Below are 19,337 nucleotides of genomic sequence, written 5' to 3'. Positions count from 1 at the left end.
TGGCGCCCCCCCGCTGACGTCACGCGGCGCTGCCAAGCCTGCCGCGGCGGGGAGGTCACGGCGGCACACACGCTGTTGGTGCTGCTGATGTGCTGACGCTCTGTGTGCTGGCGTGCGTCGTGCTGTGCCGCTCACCGAGGCCCCGGACCACCACCGCCGCCCTGACGACCACTGACAGGCGCCAGGTAATAGCCGGGGCGGGGCTGCCAGGCCGTGTGCTGGGTGCTGAGGGCGGTGCTGGGTGCTGTCTGCCTGCTGTGCTTGGCAGGCATGCTGGGGAAAAGCCTGGCCGAGCCACACACAGGGGTCGCAGGGCCCCGTGTGTGCAGAAGCAGAAGGGGGCGGGGCGGGACACTCTGGGGCAGTAAAGGAACACCTCGACAGGTTGACCCAGGGTTTGTTTACGTCCGGCGGGGCGGAGGACGGGGCATATTATTCTAGTGCTTGCCCACACTCACCCCTCTTACCCTAAACAGGCTAGGGGGCCGCGGGGACACAGTGTGCAGAGGCGCCCCGTGCGGACACAGTCTGCACAAGTAGTGGTGCGGACAGCGGGGCAGGGGTTTGCGCGGGACCCGGAAGACCCGAGCGAGGACGACTGGCGGGGCGGGGCGGGGGTACTAGGCTCCCTGGACCTACTGAAGGATTGCTGCAGGAGGTCATAGACAAACTCGGTGAATCTTGATAAACTGACATGATGGAAAGATCAAGGCTCACTTCTCCACTCCCTCAACAGTCTTGGGTGGTATCCCTACTTCAACTAGTTTTAGTTTGTCCAAGTTATTGTTTGGTTGGGAGATTATGCTTGGCAATCAGGGTTAATCATTTGGTTAATCTAGCTAATAACTGCTTCTAATATACTGAAAAAATAGCATGAGAGTGAGGTAAAATCTTGCACTCTTTTACCTACCTGCATCACTAGCTGGTCTATGGACAGATAGATAGACTCAAAGTTACTAAGGCACCAGGGCCAGATAAAATTTTCCCCAGGGTATTAAAAGAATGTTAATCTGAAATCAGTGGGCAGCTAACAAGTTTTTAGGAAGTCGCTAGACACGGGTGGTGCCTGTATCATGGAGGTAGGCACACATTATTCCAGTAATTAAGAAGGTAGACAAATCTATTATGCAAAACTATAGGGCGATTAGTTTGACGTCGGTTATAGGTAAAATGCTTGAGTCTATAATAGCAGATAGTATTAGGGACCATATTGACAGACATAATTTAATTCACAACTCACAGCATGGGTTTATCAAAGGAAAGTCGCGCCTTACTAATCTTTTATCCTTTTACAATAGAGTATACGAGGCAGCTGACAATGCTGAGAGTTACGATGTAGTTTATCTTGATTTTAGTAAGGCCTTCGATAAGGTACCTCACCAGAGACTGTTAAATAAAGTCAGGGCTCATGGAATAGGAGGGAAGGTTTATGATTGGATTAGGGCGTGGATTAGCGACAGGAAACAGAGGGTTACCATTAACGGTAAAAAAATCCGAATGGGGTAATGTTACCAGTGGGGTTCCTCAAGGTTCAGTTTTGGGCCCGCTTTTATTCATTATCTACATCAATGACATAGACAATGGGATAACTAGTGACATAGGTAAATTTGCAGATGACACCAAAATAGGACGCACTATTAGGACAGGGGAGGATGCTAGAGCACTACAGGAGGATCTCAACAAACTGTCAGTTTGGTCAGAGAAATGGCAGATGAATTTTAACATTACCAAGTGTAGCGTACTAAGCGTAGGAACTCACAACCCATTACATGGGTATAGTTTGGACTCCACAGCAATAGGTAGAGTTAAAAGGACGGAAAACCAACAAGAGTGCAGAGGTCATCCTCAGACTCTATTTAGCATTAGTTAGGCCACACTTAGATTATGCTGTACAATTTTGGTGCCCACACTACAGAATGGACATCAACTTGCTAGAATCAGTTCAGATGAGAATGACCAAGATGATTCAGGGGCTCAGGAACCTCCCATAACAAGATAGGCTGAAACATCTGAACTTACATTCACTAGAAAGGGAAAGAGTGCGGGGAGATCTGATCGAAGTATTCAAATGGGTCAAGGGTTACAACAAAGGCAATATCAGTAAAGTACTGAGACTTAGCCAGTAGGATAGAACACACAGTAATGGATTTAAATTAGAAAAGTATAGATTTAGGAGGGAAATAGGCAGGCATTGGTTTAGTAATAGGGTGGTGGGGGAATGAAATAGACTCAGCAATCACATAGTGAGTGCAGGGACGATAGCTTGTTTTAAGAGTAGACTTGATAGCTACATGGACGAGGATAACAGGTGGTAGTGAGGGAGAATCTGGAGCTGCCCTGTTTAGGCCATTCAGCCTCTTGCAGTCTCCCTATGTCCTTATGTCTTGTGCGGTTTTAAAGTTAACATCCTGCGCGGAATCTTTAAAAGTCAAAATGATGGGGATTGCATGTCAAAACAAAAAAAGGATAGTTTATTGAAATGTCATAAGCAAAATGTAGTAATATTTGCATTCCAGTCCCCAGTATTTCTCTGTATTCATATTTGTAGTGTTTGCAAAGTCATTTGAGACATTCTAACTAGTATTTGATTACTTAAAACTCTTAGAACCAAAAGTTTCAGAAAAAATGGGGCAAGGCTATTCAAGTCTTCATCCATGCCTGAAATACATGCCAGCCTAGTTTAAAGAGAAAGGTAGATGAATTCATTCAGAAGAGTGGTTACACCCCCTGTGACCTCACATGTTAAACATGACCCCAGTATGATAAGCTGGAGCACTGTAATTCCCCCTCTTATATTAGGTGATTTACATACTGCAATCACCTATATTATGTGACTACTGTAGATTGTTTAATGAGTTAAGGGAGAGCAATAAGTACATTTACAAATTAAATTAATTATTTTCAGACATGTCAGAATGAACACAGACAGTGAGAGCAATGTCTCAAGGGACCCAAGGGAATGTAAGAGGAGACTCGCATATGAAGATGACAACAGCCATGAAGGCACTAGACATCTTAAGAATATGAAGAGGGAAAACATGTCCTGTACGGAGTATGAGGACTGGAGCCCCTCCAGGGATGAGGATGAAGAAGAGGTGGAAGAAAATGAAGTTAAGCCAAGAGCTGCAGAAAAGAAGAAAAAGAGAAAGTATCTACAGAGATATTCTGCAAAATTTGAAAACAATCCCCTGTTCAGAGGTTGGGTGAAGGCAAGTAGCAAAGGGAACCATTATGCATACTGCATCCCTTGTGGCTCCCACCTCAAGATAACCTCTGGCAAGACTGACCTCAAAAAGCATTCAAATATGAGAAAACATAAAATGAATGTGGAGGGATCCCACAGGGGTGAAAATCGAATAACTGCGTTCATTTTGGGACAAGACCAGCCCATTGCCTCTGTTGAGCTTCCAGTGCATGGCAAAGATTCAAAAAGTTCACGAAAGAAAAAGTACTACCAAAGGTACTCTCATTCATTTGAAGAAGATCCAGAGTTTGTCGGCTGGGTGACAGCCAGCACTAAGGGGGAGTACTTTGCCCACTGCATACCTTGTGATGTTGAGCTCAGTATAAGTGGTGGGAAAGCAGACCTAAAGAGGCATGCAAAAAACAAAAAGCACATTGCTGCCAAGGCAGAGTTCGACAACAGACCATTGGTATCAAAGTCCAAATCCAGTGACCAGTGCATCACTGCGCATATACCAAAAGAAGACTGTTGTGAAGCCACTGTGCACCAACCCATGAATGCTGTGCAAATAAGTGCTTCCATGAGAGAACTTGAGGACATCCAGAAGAGTCCTGTGACACTTGAAGTGAGTCCATTCTCTAGAACGGTTTATAAGCCAAGTGATAAAGACCCTAATTCACCATACTCCAGGTTAAATGCAGCCGAGCTTCAGATTGCTGCATTCATAGCAGAGCATGATTTACCTATTGCTACTTCAGACCATCTTATTCAACTAATTAAGACTCTCTGCCCATATTCCAGTGTTGCACAAAATCTGGAATCTGGAGGGACTGACACGGTTCTGCTCATCAACAATGTCCTGGGAAAGGAAGGTTGTGATGAGCTTATACAACTTTTAAAAACAAACAAGTTTTCACTAATTGTTGATGAGGCTACTGACAGAGGTTCAGAGAAGTATTTGAGTATGGTTGTGAGAGTGTTGCATAACTTTTCAGTATCTGAAGCCTTTCTAAATCTGATTCCCATGAAAAATGCCACTGCAGAGTCACTCTACAATTGTGTTGTTGATTTCTTCAGTAAAAATGGAATTCCGTATCAGAAAAATATGCTTGGCATCGCTGCAGACGGAGGCAACCCCCTGCTCGGTGAACATGATTCCCTCTTATCCCTGATGAAGCAAGATATCCCCGAGCTGTTTGTGATGAACTGCATCTCTCACTCCTTCAGCCTGTGTGCATCAGCTGCCTGTCTCAAGTTACCTCACTCACTGGAAGACCTTGCCAGAGATGTTTACAGCTACTTTCATTACAGTTCCAACCACACGGAACTGGAAGAGTTCAAAGACTTCATCCAAGTCAAGCCTCACAAGCTGTTGCACCCAGCTCAAACCAGGTGGCTGTCCCTGCATGCAGTGGTGTCAAAAATACTGGAGAAGTATGATGCTTTAAAATCATACTTTACAAATGCTGTTTTAGTTGACAAACTAGAGGCTCCAGAAACAATCCTCCAAAGACTGAGAATGCCAGTAACAAAGTTGTATCTTATGTTTCTTGACTTTATCTTGCCAATTTTTGACAATTTAGATAAACAGATGCAAAGTGAGTCAAGTCAGATCCATGTTCTGAACAATGCGGTTGGTGTAGCATTAAAGGCCATCTTTGAATGTTATTTGGAGGACGACTACACGAAGACAATGTCACTAAAAGACATAAATTATAAAAATGAAACAAAATTCAAGCCCATGGAAGAAATGTATCTAGGCATTAAAGTACAGCTTGAAATATCATGTTCACCACATCTACAACATGAAGATTTGAAAGATTTTCAAATTAACTGTTTAGAATTTTTGATTGAGAGTGTTTCTCAAATTTATAAAAGATTTTCTCATGGTTCTCCTATATTTGAAGCTCTAGAAAACTTGAACCCTAAAATTGTCATTGAAAGAAATGTTCCCTCTTTAATCAATCTGATTTATCATTTTGAACACCTGGCAACACCTGACATTCAGGTTGTGGACAGTGAGTGGAGGCTGCTGAGAAACATGCTGGAGACTCTGCCTGTAGAGTCCAGCATGCGACCCGAAATGTTCTGGGATGCTGTGAGCAAAGCAAGACAGATTGACAATATTCTTATGTGTCCGAATCTCTCTGAGTTCATGCTTAAATTATTGTGTTTACCTAACTGTACCGCAGCAGCTGAGAGCATTTTTTCAAGCATTAATAAAATTAAAAGAAAATCCAAGAACTTATCAACTGACACACTTATGGGTTTATTGTATACAAAGCAAGTAGTCAGAAGTAAATTTTGATGAATTCTTTTCTTGATGATAGGAATAATTACCCTGACTGCTTTGGCTAATTGAACCCATGAGTGGCTGAGAAACGGCTAAATATGACCCAAACATGAGTCTGGCAAAACAGCATGGCAGTACATCAGCATGCTCCTCTCACAAATAACCCTACTTGTGGCAGCTGGCATCCAACCCAGATGCTCACCAAGAATAGGGAAGAATTGAACAGCCAAATCCATCACACATTATATTATTAGCCACCTTTACCATCATGCACACTGGGAGAGAGAGAAAGAGAGGATAAACTAAACTGACCATATTTTAGACCCAGGTCATGTATGCTGGATCACCATGTCACCACACCCTCCAATTTACTCAAATGTGAGGTCACGTGGGTTGGGTAGTACTTGTTGTACCAAACCAGTCACACTAAACATGGACATAAATGGACGAAGCAAAGCGCACAGGTTTCGACATGTTAAGACAGCTTGTTTTGCTACTCCTGTAGTACAAGAGGTTTAGGTTTGGTTGTGGGAATCTTACCCTCACACCTTCAAAACTGGAAAAAAAAATTGTCACACCAGATCCTGAACTTGCCTGGTGTCATGTGATAGATGTTTGTATGTGTAATTCACCATGCTCTGACCATGCTCTGAACTCACGATAGCCAGCCAGTACCCTCCTAGACTGAGGTTGAAGCTCTGGTGACAGATCTTTGGGTATGGCTGAAAACTCACACCATAGTCACACGCACCCAGGAGGAGGGACACAACCCCTGACTGACACCCGGTACCCATTCACTGCTTGGAGGACAGGGGGCACAGATTAAAGGAGACTACCCATCCACCTCCACTCTGTCCAGAAATCGAACCTGGGGCCCCCCATTGTGAGGCAAGCGTGCCAACCACTGCACTACGGAGCTCCATATGTGTGTGTGTGTGTGTGAGAGCTTGAAGAATAGAAATCAGGATAAATTTATCGGGCAGCTTTTTCTCCTTTGAAGCTGTTTACAATATTTGTGTTTTGAGGCTGTGACTGCTTCCCCTCGTCTTGTCAGGCAAGGAAGGATGACAGTGATGAAAACGAAAGTAGTAAATAGACATGAATAGTAATTACAATGTAAATTTGTAATTAATATATTTTCCTACCTTTGTCACATGTAACTTTTGTAATCATTGGAAGCAATATTCCTGCCAGAATACTGCTATTGTCTAAGTTATATTTTTTATTTTATTTTAGCCATGTGTGCAAGACATCTGTTGGGTTTTTTTGCACACTTGGCATCCTCTGTCAGTGATACCCTCAATTCAAATAATGCTGAATCCCCTCAGCAGTCTCAATTGTTTTATGCCCCTTGCAGGTTTGTCAGATGGGCTGCAAGACAATAACATGTTTTCCACCAGCAGTACAAAGTCATCATCCCATCATTATAGGAACAGTCATTTCTGATGGCAAGTCACTTTAACTCATGGCTACTCAGATTGTAACATCTTGACAAACCTGTCAAGTTAGAAATTCACAAGCATGAGGTGCACTTCCAACAGTATGTTTAAATGGGCAGCATCCATCAGAAAAAGCCTTTGGTGCTGATACAAGGTTGGCATTATATGTATCTTTTATACCTAACATATCTAAGAAATGATAAAAGTGTGGAATGTTCATGTAAATATACATTTTACTTTTTTATAATGTGGTAGTATTTTTACTTTTCCAGTTTGGCCTGGTAGGAGATAACTGACATGAGTAAATAGTAATTCCATTTCTAGTGTCAAAAATGAAAGATTGAGGATTCTAGGCATAAAGAAAAACTATCTACCTCCTATGTCTTCTCCCCTAATCCCCCAAGAATTTTTTTCAAGGGGGTGACCACAGTAGAAATGTTCCACCTTTTCCTGTTTTGGCACTCCCTCTCAGCACCTCGCCTACCAGCTCTCTTCAATACTCATCCACTCTATTGATCCATTTTACCGGTGGTCTCCTGATGCACTCATATCAGGGGCCCCACCTCCATTCAAGATGCAAGGGCCCTGTAGGCTTTACCCTGCACCCATCATGGGCAGCGGGCTCGCCCGATGCATCCATATCCAGCGAGCCCACTTTGTGGTCAGTCCTCCCACCAGAACATAAGAACACAGGGAGACTGCAAGAGGTCGAGTGGCCTACACAGGGCAGCTCCAGAATCCCCCCCAACTACTCCCATTTGAATACTTCTATCAGATCTCCCCGCACTCTTCGTCTTTCTAGCGAATTTAAGTTGAGATGTCAACCTGGGTCAGGATCACAGAATGAGCATTGACCCCAACCTCTAAATTTTGTTTTGCTTTTAGCAAGGTTGATTATTTCATAGAGAGGGGTTACAAGGACATATAATCTGTGGGAGGATAAATCCCCTGGTGTAGTAATGACAACAGTAAACAAGACACAGCCACAGTAATACTCAGATGTGCAAACGTTAGTAATGTAAGGACATGTAGCTGGTGGTCTGCTGACATGCCACGCTGGTCGCCTCAACCTTGGCATCAGTATTTCATCGCCTAAGTTCTGCTACCACTGGTGCTGAGGTTGGCAGTACTGCCCAGCCATACTCAGTAAGTGCACGTTTGTAGTGCCGCCCAAGCCTGAAAACCCACTAATTCAGTCGTGTGGGTCCATTCCTATTTAGATTAATGGACTTCAACATGAGCAGGTGTTTGATGAACCCCATTCCCCATGAACAAGTCTTTAAAAAAAATAAGTTCATTGTCTACATCAAGTGTAACACCCTGAATTCACATCACTAGAACTCCACACGACCACAGCATGTAACGAAACACACAAGAAATTAATCCAGACAAGGAAAGGTTTTGCCAGTGCTGGGGATTGAACCCGCGGCCAGCGAGATGGGAAAGCCAGTCCTTAGCCAGTCGGCCAAAGAGGTACCCCACTTGCAGATTGAATTATGGGAGGCTCGCCCATCAGGCATGTCTCGGCACCACAGAAGTGTATTACTAAAATAGCTCATGCTGTTTGATATCAACAGAAGTTTGGAATAACCAATTATATTAGGTGTTTGGAACGTATTGCAGTAATGAAAAATTCTTTGCAGAATAAAATACCTCATGACTAAAAATTATTCATTATTAAAACAGGTACAGCAGCTAAAGTTTACAAAGGTTAACAGAAGCACGAGGCCAGTCATCATCCTGCAGAAACAGCATTGCTAACACATCCTCAAGCACCATACCCATGGAATAAGTATTATGACCATTATAATACACTGCTGCCCACTCTTCTTACCATTAAGAATTCACATTCACTGTTAACACTGTTACCTTCTTGCACCTTCAATCTTTTCTTGTGCTTATATCATTCACTAATTTGGAGATTCCTATTTTTCATATCAAAGGCTCTTCATCCTGCTCATTATCTCTACTTCTCTCTCTCACACAAACAAATGCACACACACACACGCACATACACACAGGAATAAAATACTGAATACATTTATTGCCAAAAAAATAACTCATCCTTGCATACCAATACATTCACCCACAACCCCCTCCAGTCCAGTGTATCCATCACTAGGCTGATGGGATACAATGAGAACAAGGAAAAAAATCAGCCATAATATAATCTTAAGTAAAATGTGATTTTCATCCTTATAACTCTAGATTATCAATAAAAAAAAGTAGAGAGACAGGGAAGCAAAATCAGCACCTGACATTATACTGTTAATTGTTTGGGTGAATTGTTACTGGTGGCACCAATCTGAAAGAGCTAAGTCTGAAATACTTATGGGTAAACTTTGCTTTCAAAGTTATTGTCTCATTACAGACTGATAAAAAAATTACTTAACAAAATAAAAAAAAATCCTGCATTGATAATATTAATAAAAAGAAAACCCTCCATTAAGTGCCTTCCATATATATGTGCAGGTAAATATCTCTGTGCTCAAGTTCTAGTCTTCCACCTGTTGACAAACACTTTCCCACATACTGAGGAGTAGAATTTGTGTGACTTTCAAGCAATCTTAATTATGTGCTAAGACAGGAAGATCAGAATATAACACTACATTGTAAAGTCTGCATGTTCACATTTCTGCCACACCTGGGAAAGACTAAAAGATTATGCTTTTGGCACTAATGTATCCCAGATAATGTGTGATGGCCCAAGACACAGATAAAAATCCCAAAAAGGCCTTGGACCACGAAGGTCCTTTGGGCTCAACACTAGCATGTCTGCCGTCTGGTCTCGGAAGCTTGAGTTTGAATCCCATGCAGAACATTAAAAAAACTATCTTTTCTCCCGAATACGTCAATTTCTCATGTGTTTTGTAACACAGATGTCGTGGAAGTGAGTTCCATCAGAAATGTCACGCAGCATCAAAGGCAGGATATGAACATGCAGAATTACTTCAGGATTCGGTTTATAAAAATTTACCGTCAAACTAATCTGGAGCACACCCACTGTGGCATTAGTGCAATCAATCTGACCATTTTTTTATTCCACACACTGGAATGGAAACACCTACTGAGTAAAGAAACAATAGTAACAGTGAATGAGTAACACAGCTTTTACTTTTCTTTGAAATTCATTCATTCATTCATTTATTCTCTCTCTCTCTCTCTCTCTCTCTCTCTCTCTCATCTTTAATCCCTCCTTGCCTCTTAACCCATCATAAAAAGTTGCTATTGAACAATGGTTCCTGACCATTTAAGTGACCGTCAGGGGCACGACACCATGATATCACCACACACTGTTGCATTGCCCTATTTATGGCATCAGGTTCAGAAAAAGCTGCTAATTAAGTAAGAACCGCAACATTGTGAATCGTGTGCACCCAGGTAACAATGGCCAACTGATGCTGCAATGCTCACTCCTCCAAGCTGAATGCCTTTCAACAAGAATTATGAAACATACAACAAACGACTTTTAGCAGCAGCATCTATGCAGCCACAGTTTACCTGGTGTGTGTTCCTGAGGGGAACATTCACTCTGAGTCAGGAACCCCGGCCATCAATAGACCTCAAAAAATTAAACTATTATAAATATATCAACATGTGCACTATCACTTGATGAACTCCTATGAGCTTTCATTTAAGCAGTACAAAAGACTCGGTAAAGTATACATCAACAGAATGCCTGCCCATCAAATGCTGCCTAACAAAACAAAAACAACTCTAGCTTGAAACCTTGCTAAGTTTTCATACAAAACTTATATAAAATACAAACACATCCAACACTATACTAAATTACCTGCTCCATATAAATGATCTTATATCCCTTTTTAGTAAAGCAGTGACCTACATCCTGTTTATGCAGCGTTCCTGACAGCACTGGTCAGAATACTAACAGCTGATCAAAAATGAGCTGTGGCATCACCCAGCACTGTTAGGTGAAGTGATTGTATGACAGAAATAAACAGCAGTGTCAAAACAAAGGTTTTGGATATGTTACTTAGCTGGTAGTGAACAAAACTAGGCTCATTAGCAACTGGGTCAGTCACCAATGTTTAAGTACCTGCTTAAAGTAATATATGAAACATATACACCATATCAGTATCATTAAGAATGGTTACCAGTATTAAGAATGGTTTGTAATGATAAACAGTTAGGACCTTATTACTTACTCTTCACACTTGGTGGAATGACCAGGACAAAAGGAACTACACTCATACTCTCCACACAAGGCATTCTTGCATGTACAAGTGTTGGGATGCATGACTCGGGGTGCACTGGTTATTGTGTTGGGTCAGCTACAGCTTAGTGTCATAACAGTCATATTAAAACCAACTTTTTAGGTCTTAAGCTCTTTTGCCTGAAGTATTTATCCTTATATCAGGTATATAAAACTATATACACTGTAATGGATGGATAGATTAATGCATGAGAACCAAAGAGGCCACAGGAAAAAACATTTGGATGATCTGACTACCAAACGAAAGACACGATAGAGTAGGTCCAACTGCTCTGCCTCACATTCACCACTCTTGCACCTCTCACTGAGCACAAGGTTACTGGCTCAGCTAAAGGGCATCACTAACTAGGCACCAATGAGTGACCTAGTGCAGCAGATCAAAGCAATTCTTCACACCACCAAAGCTAAGGACAAACCACCTGTTACCACCACCATGACTTCTTGTTTGAGGTAGAGTGAGGGGAACACATCGTCCTGCGGCATCATAAAAGCAAATAAGTTTCCCTTAGTTGATTATGAAAGCTTCTAAAGAGGACAGGCTTCAGGGGTCCTCAGTATGCTTGGAAAAGAATGACTAGAGATTGTTCTGTCCTGATCACTCTCAAAGAAGGGATTGTCAGAGGAGACAGGTTGAGAAAAGGAGGCAAGATTTCAGAGGTCAGGAAGGCCACTGCCTGCCCCTACACTACACAATGGTGCCTTCTGGTAATGGACTTGCCACCTACCATCAGGGGAGGCTTAGCCAGTACTCCTAAGTCATGTATCCACTTCTCTAATGTTAGACCTATTACACAATAAAATCAGGGCTGTAATTTCTGGGGGAAGCTAGGGGGCCTATGGTTGGTATTGCCAGATGCTCCCACCCCTCACACACACTATTTCCAAAGGCCAAAAAGGAGGTTAATCGAGTTCTAATGAGTGTTCTTTTAGGTTCACGGTACAGAAGAAGGCTCAGACTACCACCAGGGTCATAAAAGTACCCCTGGAAATGCCCTAAACTCCCATGAAAGACTAGTAAATTACGTGTTCTTGGGCGCAGAAATGTTTAAAAATATGGCCCTATAGCTCTCCCAATGTTTTCCAAAAAGTGCTTACATATTTAAAAAAATCCTCCAGCTGCACATGCTTGCTTTGCCTACCCCCCCCATCCCCCACACTCATGAACCTATGATGCCCTCTAGCCCCCCCCAAAAAAGTGCCAAAATTACAGGCCTGAAAACAAAATAGAGATATCAATCGTTTCATAGATAAATGGTACCAAAAATAAGTACAGGAAAGTTGGCTGGTGTTTCCTATTCCAGGGTGTCCATCTTGCCCCTGAAGATTAGGCAGAAGAATGGGAGGGACGAGTTGTTAACATGTGATTCCTTATGTGAGCAGGGAGGGAGGAAGGAAGGGAGGGGCATGATGGCGCCTGGATTTGTCACTCAACATAAAATAAAAGAGTAACGTTAAGTCTTCAAGGCACCCATGAGTCTAGGGCAGCCTCACACCAGCAACACAACTAAACTGTGTTCCTGGGCTGTGCTCTTTGTGGTTCTTTCTTGCTTCATAGTTTCTCGACATTTACACAACAGAAGCTTGTTGTGAAGGTAGCATGACAATTCTGACTGTGGCTATCTGTACTTGGCTTATAAAAGAAGCATTATGAAGCAGCAGCATCAGTGGTAAAGCTGGACTACTGCAGGTGAACCAGCTGCTTTACACACGCAAACACACACACACACAGACTCAGGCTCTCATCACTTCTCAAAGTCATCCCTGCAGACAGTCTCAAGAACACACTGAGTCAGGCTGCTTCACTGAGAGCTTGCTGTGGGCACTGGTTAACTGTTGAAGGACTTGCTGCAACACTGTTGGTTAGGGTTCCCTTCCCTGTGCCAAGGATTGTTCTCAAGGACAAAGTGTAACATGAGCACGGGCTGGGAAGGCATGATTTTTGTATTTGTCTCTCTTGTTCCTAACACACGCAAAACACACTCAAACAAGAAATCAGTAATAAATAGGTAACCAGTACATGCAAATAAGATGAAAACTGAAAAATTCAAGCTACCTATTAAGGCTACAGAAGACTAGTCCCTTTAAAAAGGATCTCCACATAAAATTCACATTGCATACAAAATATGTATACACCTTTCCCCATAAACAGGATTCCTTGAATATACAAAACAGTAATCAATAACAAATTACATTCTGCACACGGCAACAGCTCTTCACTATTACATTACAAGCCGAAGATATAAATATATTACCAGAAACGATAACTGCAACATTAGTATTCCTAGCCTTAAGCTGATATTTAAATCACAATAAAAATGGCTTAATCCCAATAGTCTGCACCCCACAGTACCTTGTGAGCCAGTGAGCCACAACACAATGGTGGCAGCCGCTGGGCACCAACAGCAGCAGCAGCTGTAGAGGTGCACAACTGATGAAGATGGCTTACACTGATCCTTAGCACTCCACCGTCACTGGAAGAAGGTAGAAATATTGAAGCCCACGCATACATCGCAGGAAGCAGGTCTTAGCATCCAACACATACCCAGTACCTAAGGATGGCTATGTAACAGAAGGATGATGAGACCAGCCATTCATTTCCACTCTGCCAAGAGATTGAACCTGGGTACGTACTCTCAGTTGCAAGTCAAGCATGCTAACCAACCCACTGTTACATATAATTCCACAGAATATTTGCAAGTGTTGTGACTAAATATGATTCAACAAAGTATATTTCGATGTTGGGATAAGGGTCTGGGGACTCAGGCTCCCAAGAGCAAAACTTTCATTCAATACAAAAACAAACTTTTCTGTGTGGAATGTGGATATTTATTGTGCAATGGATACTTTTGCTTCTCGACATTATGTACACAAAATAATTCCTCCATAATCTGCAATGTTCCTACAATATGAATCCACAGCATGACCAAGTATTGTACAGTGAGGCTTGTCCATGTGTATGAGTAGAGGGTGTCATGAGCACAAGTCTGGGGATTGGTATGGAAGTGAACTTTGGGTCTTTTATACATATTCAGGGCTTATGAGGGAGAGAGGAAAGTATGAGTAAATGGTATGGTAGTGAGGCAAATTGGAAAGAAAATAAAAGACCAGCTTCTAGTAACCAGTTTGCAGATGACACTGTCCTCATTATCAAAAGTGAGTGAGTTCCAAAAATGAGTGAATGACAGATAGATAGGTCTTTGCTTTACCTCCAGACATCTTCTCTTCATGTCCTCACCTCAACAAAGGCAGGAGTCCTCGGGTTCACCTTCAGGAGGAGTCACCTTGAAGGAATCCTTGTTCATGGACTCCAGTTCTTTCCGGGACCTGTTGGAGTCGCTGAGCTGCCTCGCTATGTCGGCAAACATTTCCTCTACTCCAACGCCTGTCTTGCACGAGGTCTTGTAGATCCCAGAAATGAGGTTGTGGCACTGTTCACTGGAAACAAAAATAACACCTTACTTCTCATTACCAGCAAAGAGGAGTTCAGTCTATATATGAACATCATTATCCAACCCATCTTCCGTAGACTAAATGGATAATCTAAATGGTCTCTGTTTAAAGAAGTAACAGCAACAAATAGTACGAAAATAAAAATACTTCAGCTACTGATGGACAGACTGCCCAACTAAATGGTCCTACAACTGTCCAGACCTCAAGAAATTTCTATGTATATATTGAAATACCTTCCGCTATTTGGTGTATGAAAGACCATCAAAATCTGAGCCAAGCAGAAGCTCTCAAGCTAAACAGTGTGGACATTCTGATTTCACAACACTGCCACATTCTCTTTTCTTCCCCATCAACTCTCACATATCACACCTAGCACATTCATTATTACATCCTCTTATCCTTGATCATCTTGATTGTGTGCATACTTTCAACATGCTCTATTAAATAACAACTTGAAGTATCCCCAATAACTAAGTCGGAACACCGGAGCTGACAAGCTTACGTTTGTTTCAATATAAGGCAATTGGTGAAGGCATTACATAAGCACTAACCTGACACCAGTAACCCAATGCTTTCCAAGTTTTGCTATATTTATTTATCTATCATTCAGCAAGCAGCCAGCCATAAGATTTCCTTCATTCTGGTGGCAAAGATACAGAAAGCTATGCATGTATTTTCAGGAAATTAAAGTTTTAAATGCTTTTTTTTTAACTAAAGGCAGTAGCTCAAGGAAAAAAATTAAGATCAGGCAAAAATGCATTAACTAATCCTGATCATATTTCTAAAAAGAACTCATTCTATGTTAAAATGCATTCTGTTCAGCCAATCAGGTTGAAGAGGGCAGTGTCAAGATGAAAAGAGACACACTAGTGAATGGAATGAGGCCTATCTATTGACAACACAAACAAAGATGAAAAAGAAGAAGTAAAAGCAACACATCCTAACCATAAAATCAGTATCAGACACACACGACACCACAAGAACATACCAAAAGTTTTCCATGTCTGCATCAGTGACTTGAATCTGGCTCTTGAGGTCATACTTGTTGCCGCAGAGGAATATCTTGGCATTCTCGGCGTACGTCACGATGTCCAGGAGGTGCTGGGAGAGGATGTTGAAGGAGTCTGGGTTGTCGAGCGCAAACACCAGGATGGCGGCCTCAGCAAACTTGTAATAAGAGGAAGTAATGCTGGCCACGCGCTCCATGCCGCCCGTGTCCCAGAGCTGGAGCTAAGAAGACACAGGAACATTAGACCATGAAAAGAAGAGGAAGAAGGAGAAGATGACAAAAAAAAGGGACCATCAAGCTCTGGAAAATTGTGGCGAGGCAAAATAATTAACTATTTAGTCTAAAAAAGAATGTTTATCAATCCTTATTTTGACAACAGTACCATAGTTCATTTTTATATATCAGCTCAATTTTCTAAGAGCCAGCACATCCATACCTTTACTTCCTTGTCTCCCGTCCTGTACACCTTCTCGTAGTGGTCCAGGCCAAGGGTGGATTTCCTGTCTGTTGCCGTAACGAAAGTGTTGGTGGCATAGCGTCGGAATAAAGAGCTCTTCCCCACGCCATACTCCCCACACAGGATTATCTTCTGCTCAGGGACCTTGATGCTCGCCATTGTTTACTCTGAAAACTATTGGGGCTCATTATCAAGTACTACAAGTTGGTGACAGAGATAAAGATGATACATGAAACAACTGTGTATGCATAAAACTAAGACTATTAAGAGCCTTATTCAGTAAAACACACAAAAATGTAGAATTTTATAGATATACATGTTATCAAATTTTCTTTCTGTAAAAACTGAAAGACTGCAGGAGTGTTGAACTAGTTTATCATCTTCTATATCTCTACATTGGGCTAACATTTTAAATAATTAATCACACAGTAAATATGGTATACATGGAATGCAAACATTAAAATAGAAGGTAAGTTCAATCAATCCAGGTTCCTGACTTACCCAGGTGTGGTGCAGGGGCTAACTCTGATGGAATCCTGGGCTGGGCATTAGACACGAGACCCCAAACTCTTCATCTTGCCTTGTGGCTTGGCTAATAAACAAGTGCCTGAAGAAACCTGGAAAAGATAAACAATGTTACAGTTATCCCCTTGTTCTGGGATAAGGGATTATCCACTACATGATCACAGGCTGCTGACAAAACTGAATTAACAAACTTTAACTTGCACTGACCAGGTCATGGTTACTCAACAATATCAGCAAGGAGCAAATGCCAAGTAGGTATGATGTGGCAAAAGGAAAATTCTCTCCGAGCCTCAGCATGAGAGAGGATCACAAATTTCAAATTAACTCGCCCAAGACCAGAGGGTTTGATGAGGATCAAAATCAAATTATGAAAGATTAAAACTCTCTTCAATAGCCTCTCGCTCTCAACAAAAAAATGTTTGAGGAGTGTCCCTCCGTGTGAAAAGGGAGAGGGTCCATCAGCTTGCTCTGTTCGTCAACCTTGCACCAACTCCTGACCTTTTCCTTTGATAGTCTATCTACTTTATCACCTTCATCTTAAATTTATCTGTCTTAGGGATGTCAGGGTTACAGAGCTGGAACTTATACTAATCACATGCTTCTAGCTCTACTTATCACACTGTGTTTAATAATAATAATAAAATAATAATAATAATAATAATGACAATGATGATAATAACAACAACAACAACAACAACTTGAGGTGCAAAAAACAAGAATAGAATGAATATATGTCAGATATTAGGATGAAAGTCACGAATTGGAGAGAGTAACATGACAAGGTTATGAAAGTTTGTAGCAACACCTCCAGCAGGCGACAACACTCCTAGTAATTTATGTGCATGGAATCTTAAATACCACACATGTCTTCACTGCTTCTTGACTCAGTAACTCAGAACAGTAAACAGTGAAAGTTGGTAGCAACACCTCCAAGACAGGCGACGACATACCAAAAAATTTACGTGTTTGGAATCTTATAAACTACCATACACACAATATCTCTATGTTCCTAGTCCCAGTAACCCAAAACACTAGCCACAGCCACAGACAGCTCCCTCAAGGCTGTGGTGCACGAATGGCTGACAAACAACAAACACCTTACCTGGAGTGTGGAGCAAACAAGCACACAAACAAACAAACAGGAGCAACAACAATAGAAAACAGCCTTGAACGTAATGGACACTGGAATAGAATATCGGTGCAAGAGAAACCACTGACTTCACTAACATGATATGGACTAGTATTTGATAGGTGAGTTAACTGACCAATGATATGAAAATGCATGCTATGGAACACAAGACAACCCAGAACAACACTTTATATGGACCAGTTTTTGAGTACTGACCAATGATATGAAAATGCAAAGGAACACAACGCAGCACAACACAACCCAGAACAACACTTTATATGGATTAGTTTCTGACGACTGACCAATGATATGAGAATGAATGCAATGGAACACAACACAACTCAAAACAACACTTTATATGGTCTAGTTTTTGAGTACTGACCAATGATATGAAAATTAATTCTATGGAACACAACGCAGCACAACATGACCTAGAACAACACAAACCCGCACCCAGCACAGGACACAGCATAACACAACACAACTCAATGCAAAACTACACAACACAGCACATGACCTAGAACAACACAACCCAGCACCCAGCACAGCAAAACACACCACTCAGCATGACACAACACAACCCAGAATAGCAGGATACAAGACAACACAACACAATGCAAAACTACACAACACAAGACCACAAAACACAATAAAACACAGAATACAAGGCAACACAGCACAACGTAGCACAACCAAGAACAACACAAAATAAGATAAAACAAGACAACGCAGCACAATAGATGAATACACAACACAACTAAAGAGCACAAAACACAACACAAGACTACATACCTAACACAACGTAACACAAAATACAAAAATAAAAAGGAATAACCAACTAGGAGAAAATAATAAAAAAGGAATAACCAACTAGGAGAAAATAATAAAAGAAACATACTTAAAACTAATATTCCATAGTCACCAACAACACAACACAACCACCCACAACACAACGCAACACAAAACACAAGAATAAAACAGAATAACCAACTAGGAGAAAATAACAAAGGACACATACTTAAAACTGTTGCTCCATAATCACACACAACACAACACAACACAACCACATGAAACACTCCACGCATTCCTCCATTCCTCTTTCCACCATCCACTCCCTCCCTTTCCCCTTCTCACCCAGGCTGGAGGCTCTGTATGCGCCCCCTAACCCTTATTTCCGGGGGTCATGTGGTCCAGGGGGGTCACAATAGGGTCAAAATAGGGTCAAATAGGCGAGTCTTGCCACGCCTGGGTCTGCCCTCGGTCACTGTTGTCTTCAATCAGCTGAGGAAGACATGGACGGCTCGTTGGGGTAGAGTGCACGTGTGGCTATGTAGGTGAGGTAGGAGGCGGCCATCTTTGTACGGTACTTTTTTTTTTTTTTACCTCTGTATTTGTCTGTGTCTGCGTCTTTGTCTTTGTCGTCTCTGTCTGCGTCTGCCTATTTGGTTCTGTGTATCTGTCTGTCTCTGTTCCTGTGCTTCAGTCTCACCCTCTGTCTGTGTGTCTGTCTGTCTCGTCTCGTTTCTGTCTCTGTTTTCTTGTCTGTGTTTGTCTCTGTGTCTCTGTCTGTCTGTGTCTCTCTTTGTCTGTGTCTGTCTGTATCTGTGTCTGTCTATA

General features: G+C 42.0%; 2 protein-coding genes across 4 annotated transcripts; one reads left to right on the top strand and one right to left on the bottom strand.

The window, feature by feature from the left end:
- Nucleotides 1-36: 36 nt before the first annotated feature.
- LOC126980906 (uncharacterized) lies at nt 37-7,163 on the top strand. 2 transcript variants are annotated; one of them, XM_050831317.1, is made up of 3 exons: nt 48-185; nt 477-674; nt 2,906-7,163. In XM_050831317.1, exon 3 carries the CDS (start codon nt 2,916-2,918, stop codon nt 5,490-5,492), a length of 2,577 nt encoding a protein of 858 aa, XP_050687274.1. In that variant the 5' UTR covers nt 48-185; nt 477-674; nt 2,906-2,915; the 3' UTR covers nt 5,493-7,163. The 2 variants fall into 2 exon arrangements, with proteins under 2 accessions (XP_050687273.1, XP_050687274.1); XM_050831316.1 differs by lacking the exon at nt 477-674 and having other exon boundaries at nt 37-185.
- Nucleotides 7,164-8,573: 1,410 nt separating this feature from the next.
- LOC126980908 (uncharacterized) lies at nt 8,574-19,031 on the bottom strand. 2 transcript variants are annotated; one of them, XM_050831320.1, is made up of 6 exons: nt 18,855-19,031; nt 16,568-16,683; nt 16,046-16,233; nt 15,589-15,830; nt 14,386-14,585; nt 8,574-13,621 (listed from the first exon to the last, which is right to left on the bottom strand). In XM_050831320.1, exons 3-5 carry the CDS (start codon nt 16,223-16,225, stop codon nt 14,387-14,389), a joined length of 621 nt encoding a protein of 206 aa, XP_050687277.1. In that variant the 5' UTR covers nt 16,226-16,233; nt 16,568-16,683; nt 18,855-19,031; the 3' UTR covers nt 8,574-13,621; nt 14,386. The 2 variants fall into 2 exon arrangements, with proteins under 2 accessions (XP_050687277.1, XP_050687276.1); XM_050831319.1 differs by having other exon boundaries at nt 16,046-16,240; nt 18,855-19,030.
- Nucleotides 19,032-19,337: the final 306 nt, after the last annotated feature.

Source organism: Eriocheir sinensis, chromosome 45 (assembly GCF_024679095.1).
Source record: "Eriocheir sinensis breed Jianghai 21 chromosome 45, ASM2467909v1, whole genome shotgun sequence".
Taxonomy (NCBI): Eukaryota; Metazoa; Arthropoda; class Malacostraca; order Decapoda; family Varunidae; genus Eriocheir; species Eriocheir sinensis.
The sequence above is the reverse complement of the archived record's forward strand: the minus strand, read 5'-3'. Positions and strand labels throughout refer to the sequence as shown.

Excerpts from the sequence above, each read along its gene's own strand:
- LOC126980906 (XM_050831316.1), top strand. The coding sequence starts at position 2,916 with ATGAACACAGACAGTGAGAGCAATGTCTCAAGGGACCCAAGGGAATGT.
- LOC126980908 (XM_050831320.1), bottom strand. The coding sequence starts at position 16,225 with ATGGCGAGCATCAAGGTCCCTGAGCAGAAGATAATCCTGTGTGGGGAG. Across the intron at positions 15,831-16,045 it reads CGGGAGACAAGGAAGTAAAG|CTCCAGCTCTGGGACACGGG; the intron begins GTATGGATGTGC and ends GTGTCTTCTTAG. Across the intron at positions 14,586-15,588 it reads GCAGACATGGAAAACTTTTG|TGAACAGTGCCACAACCTCA; the intron begins GTATGTTCTTGT and ends TTTTGTTTCCAG.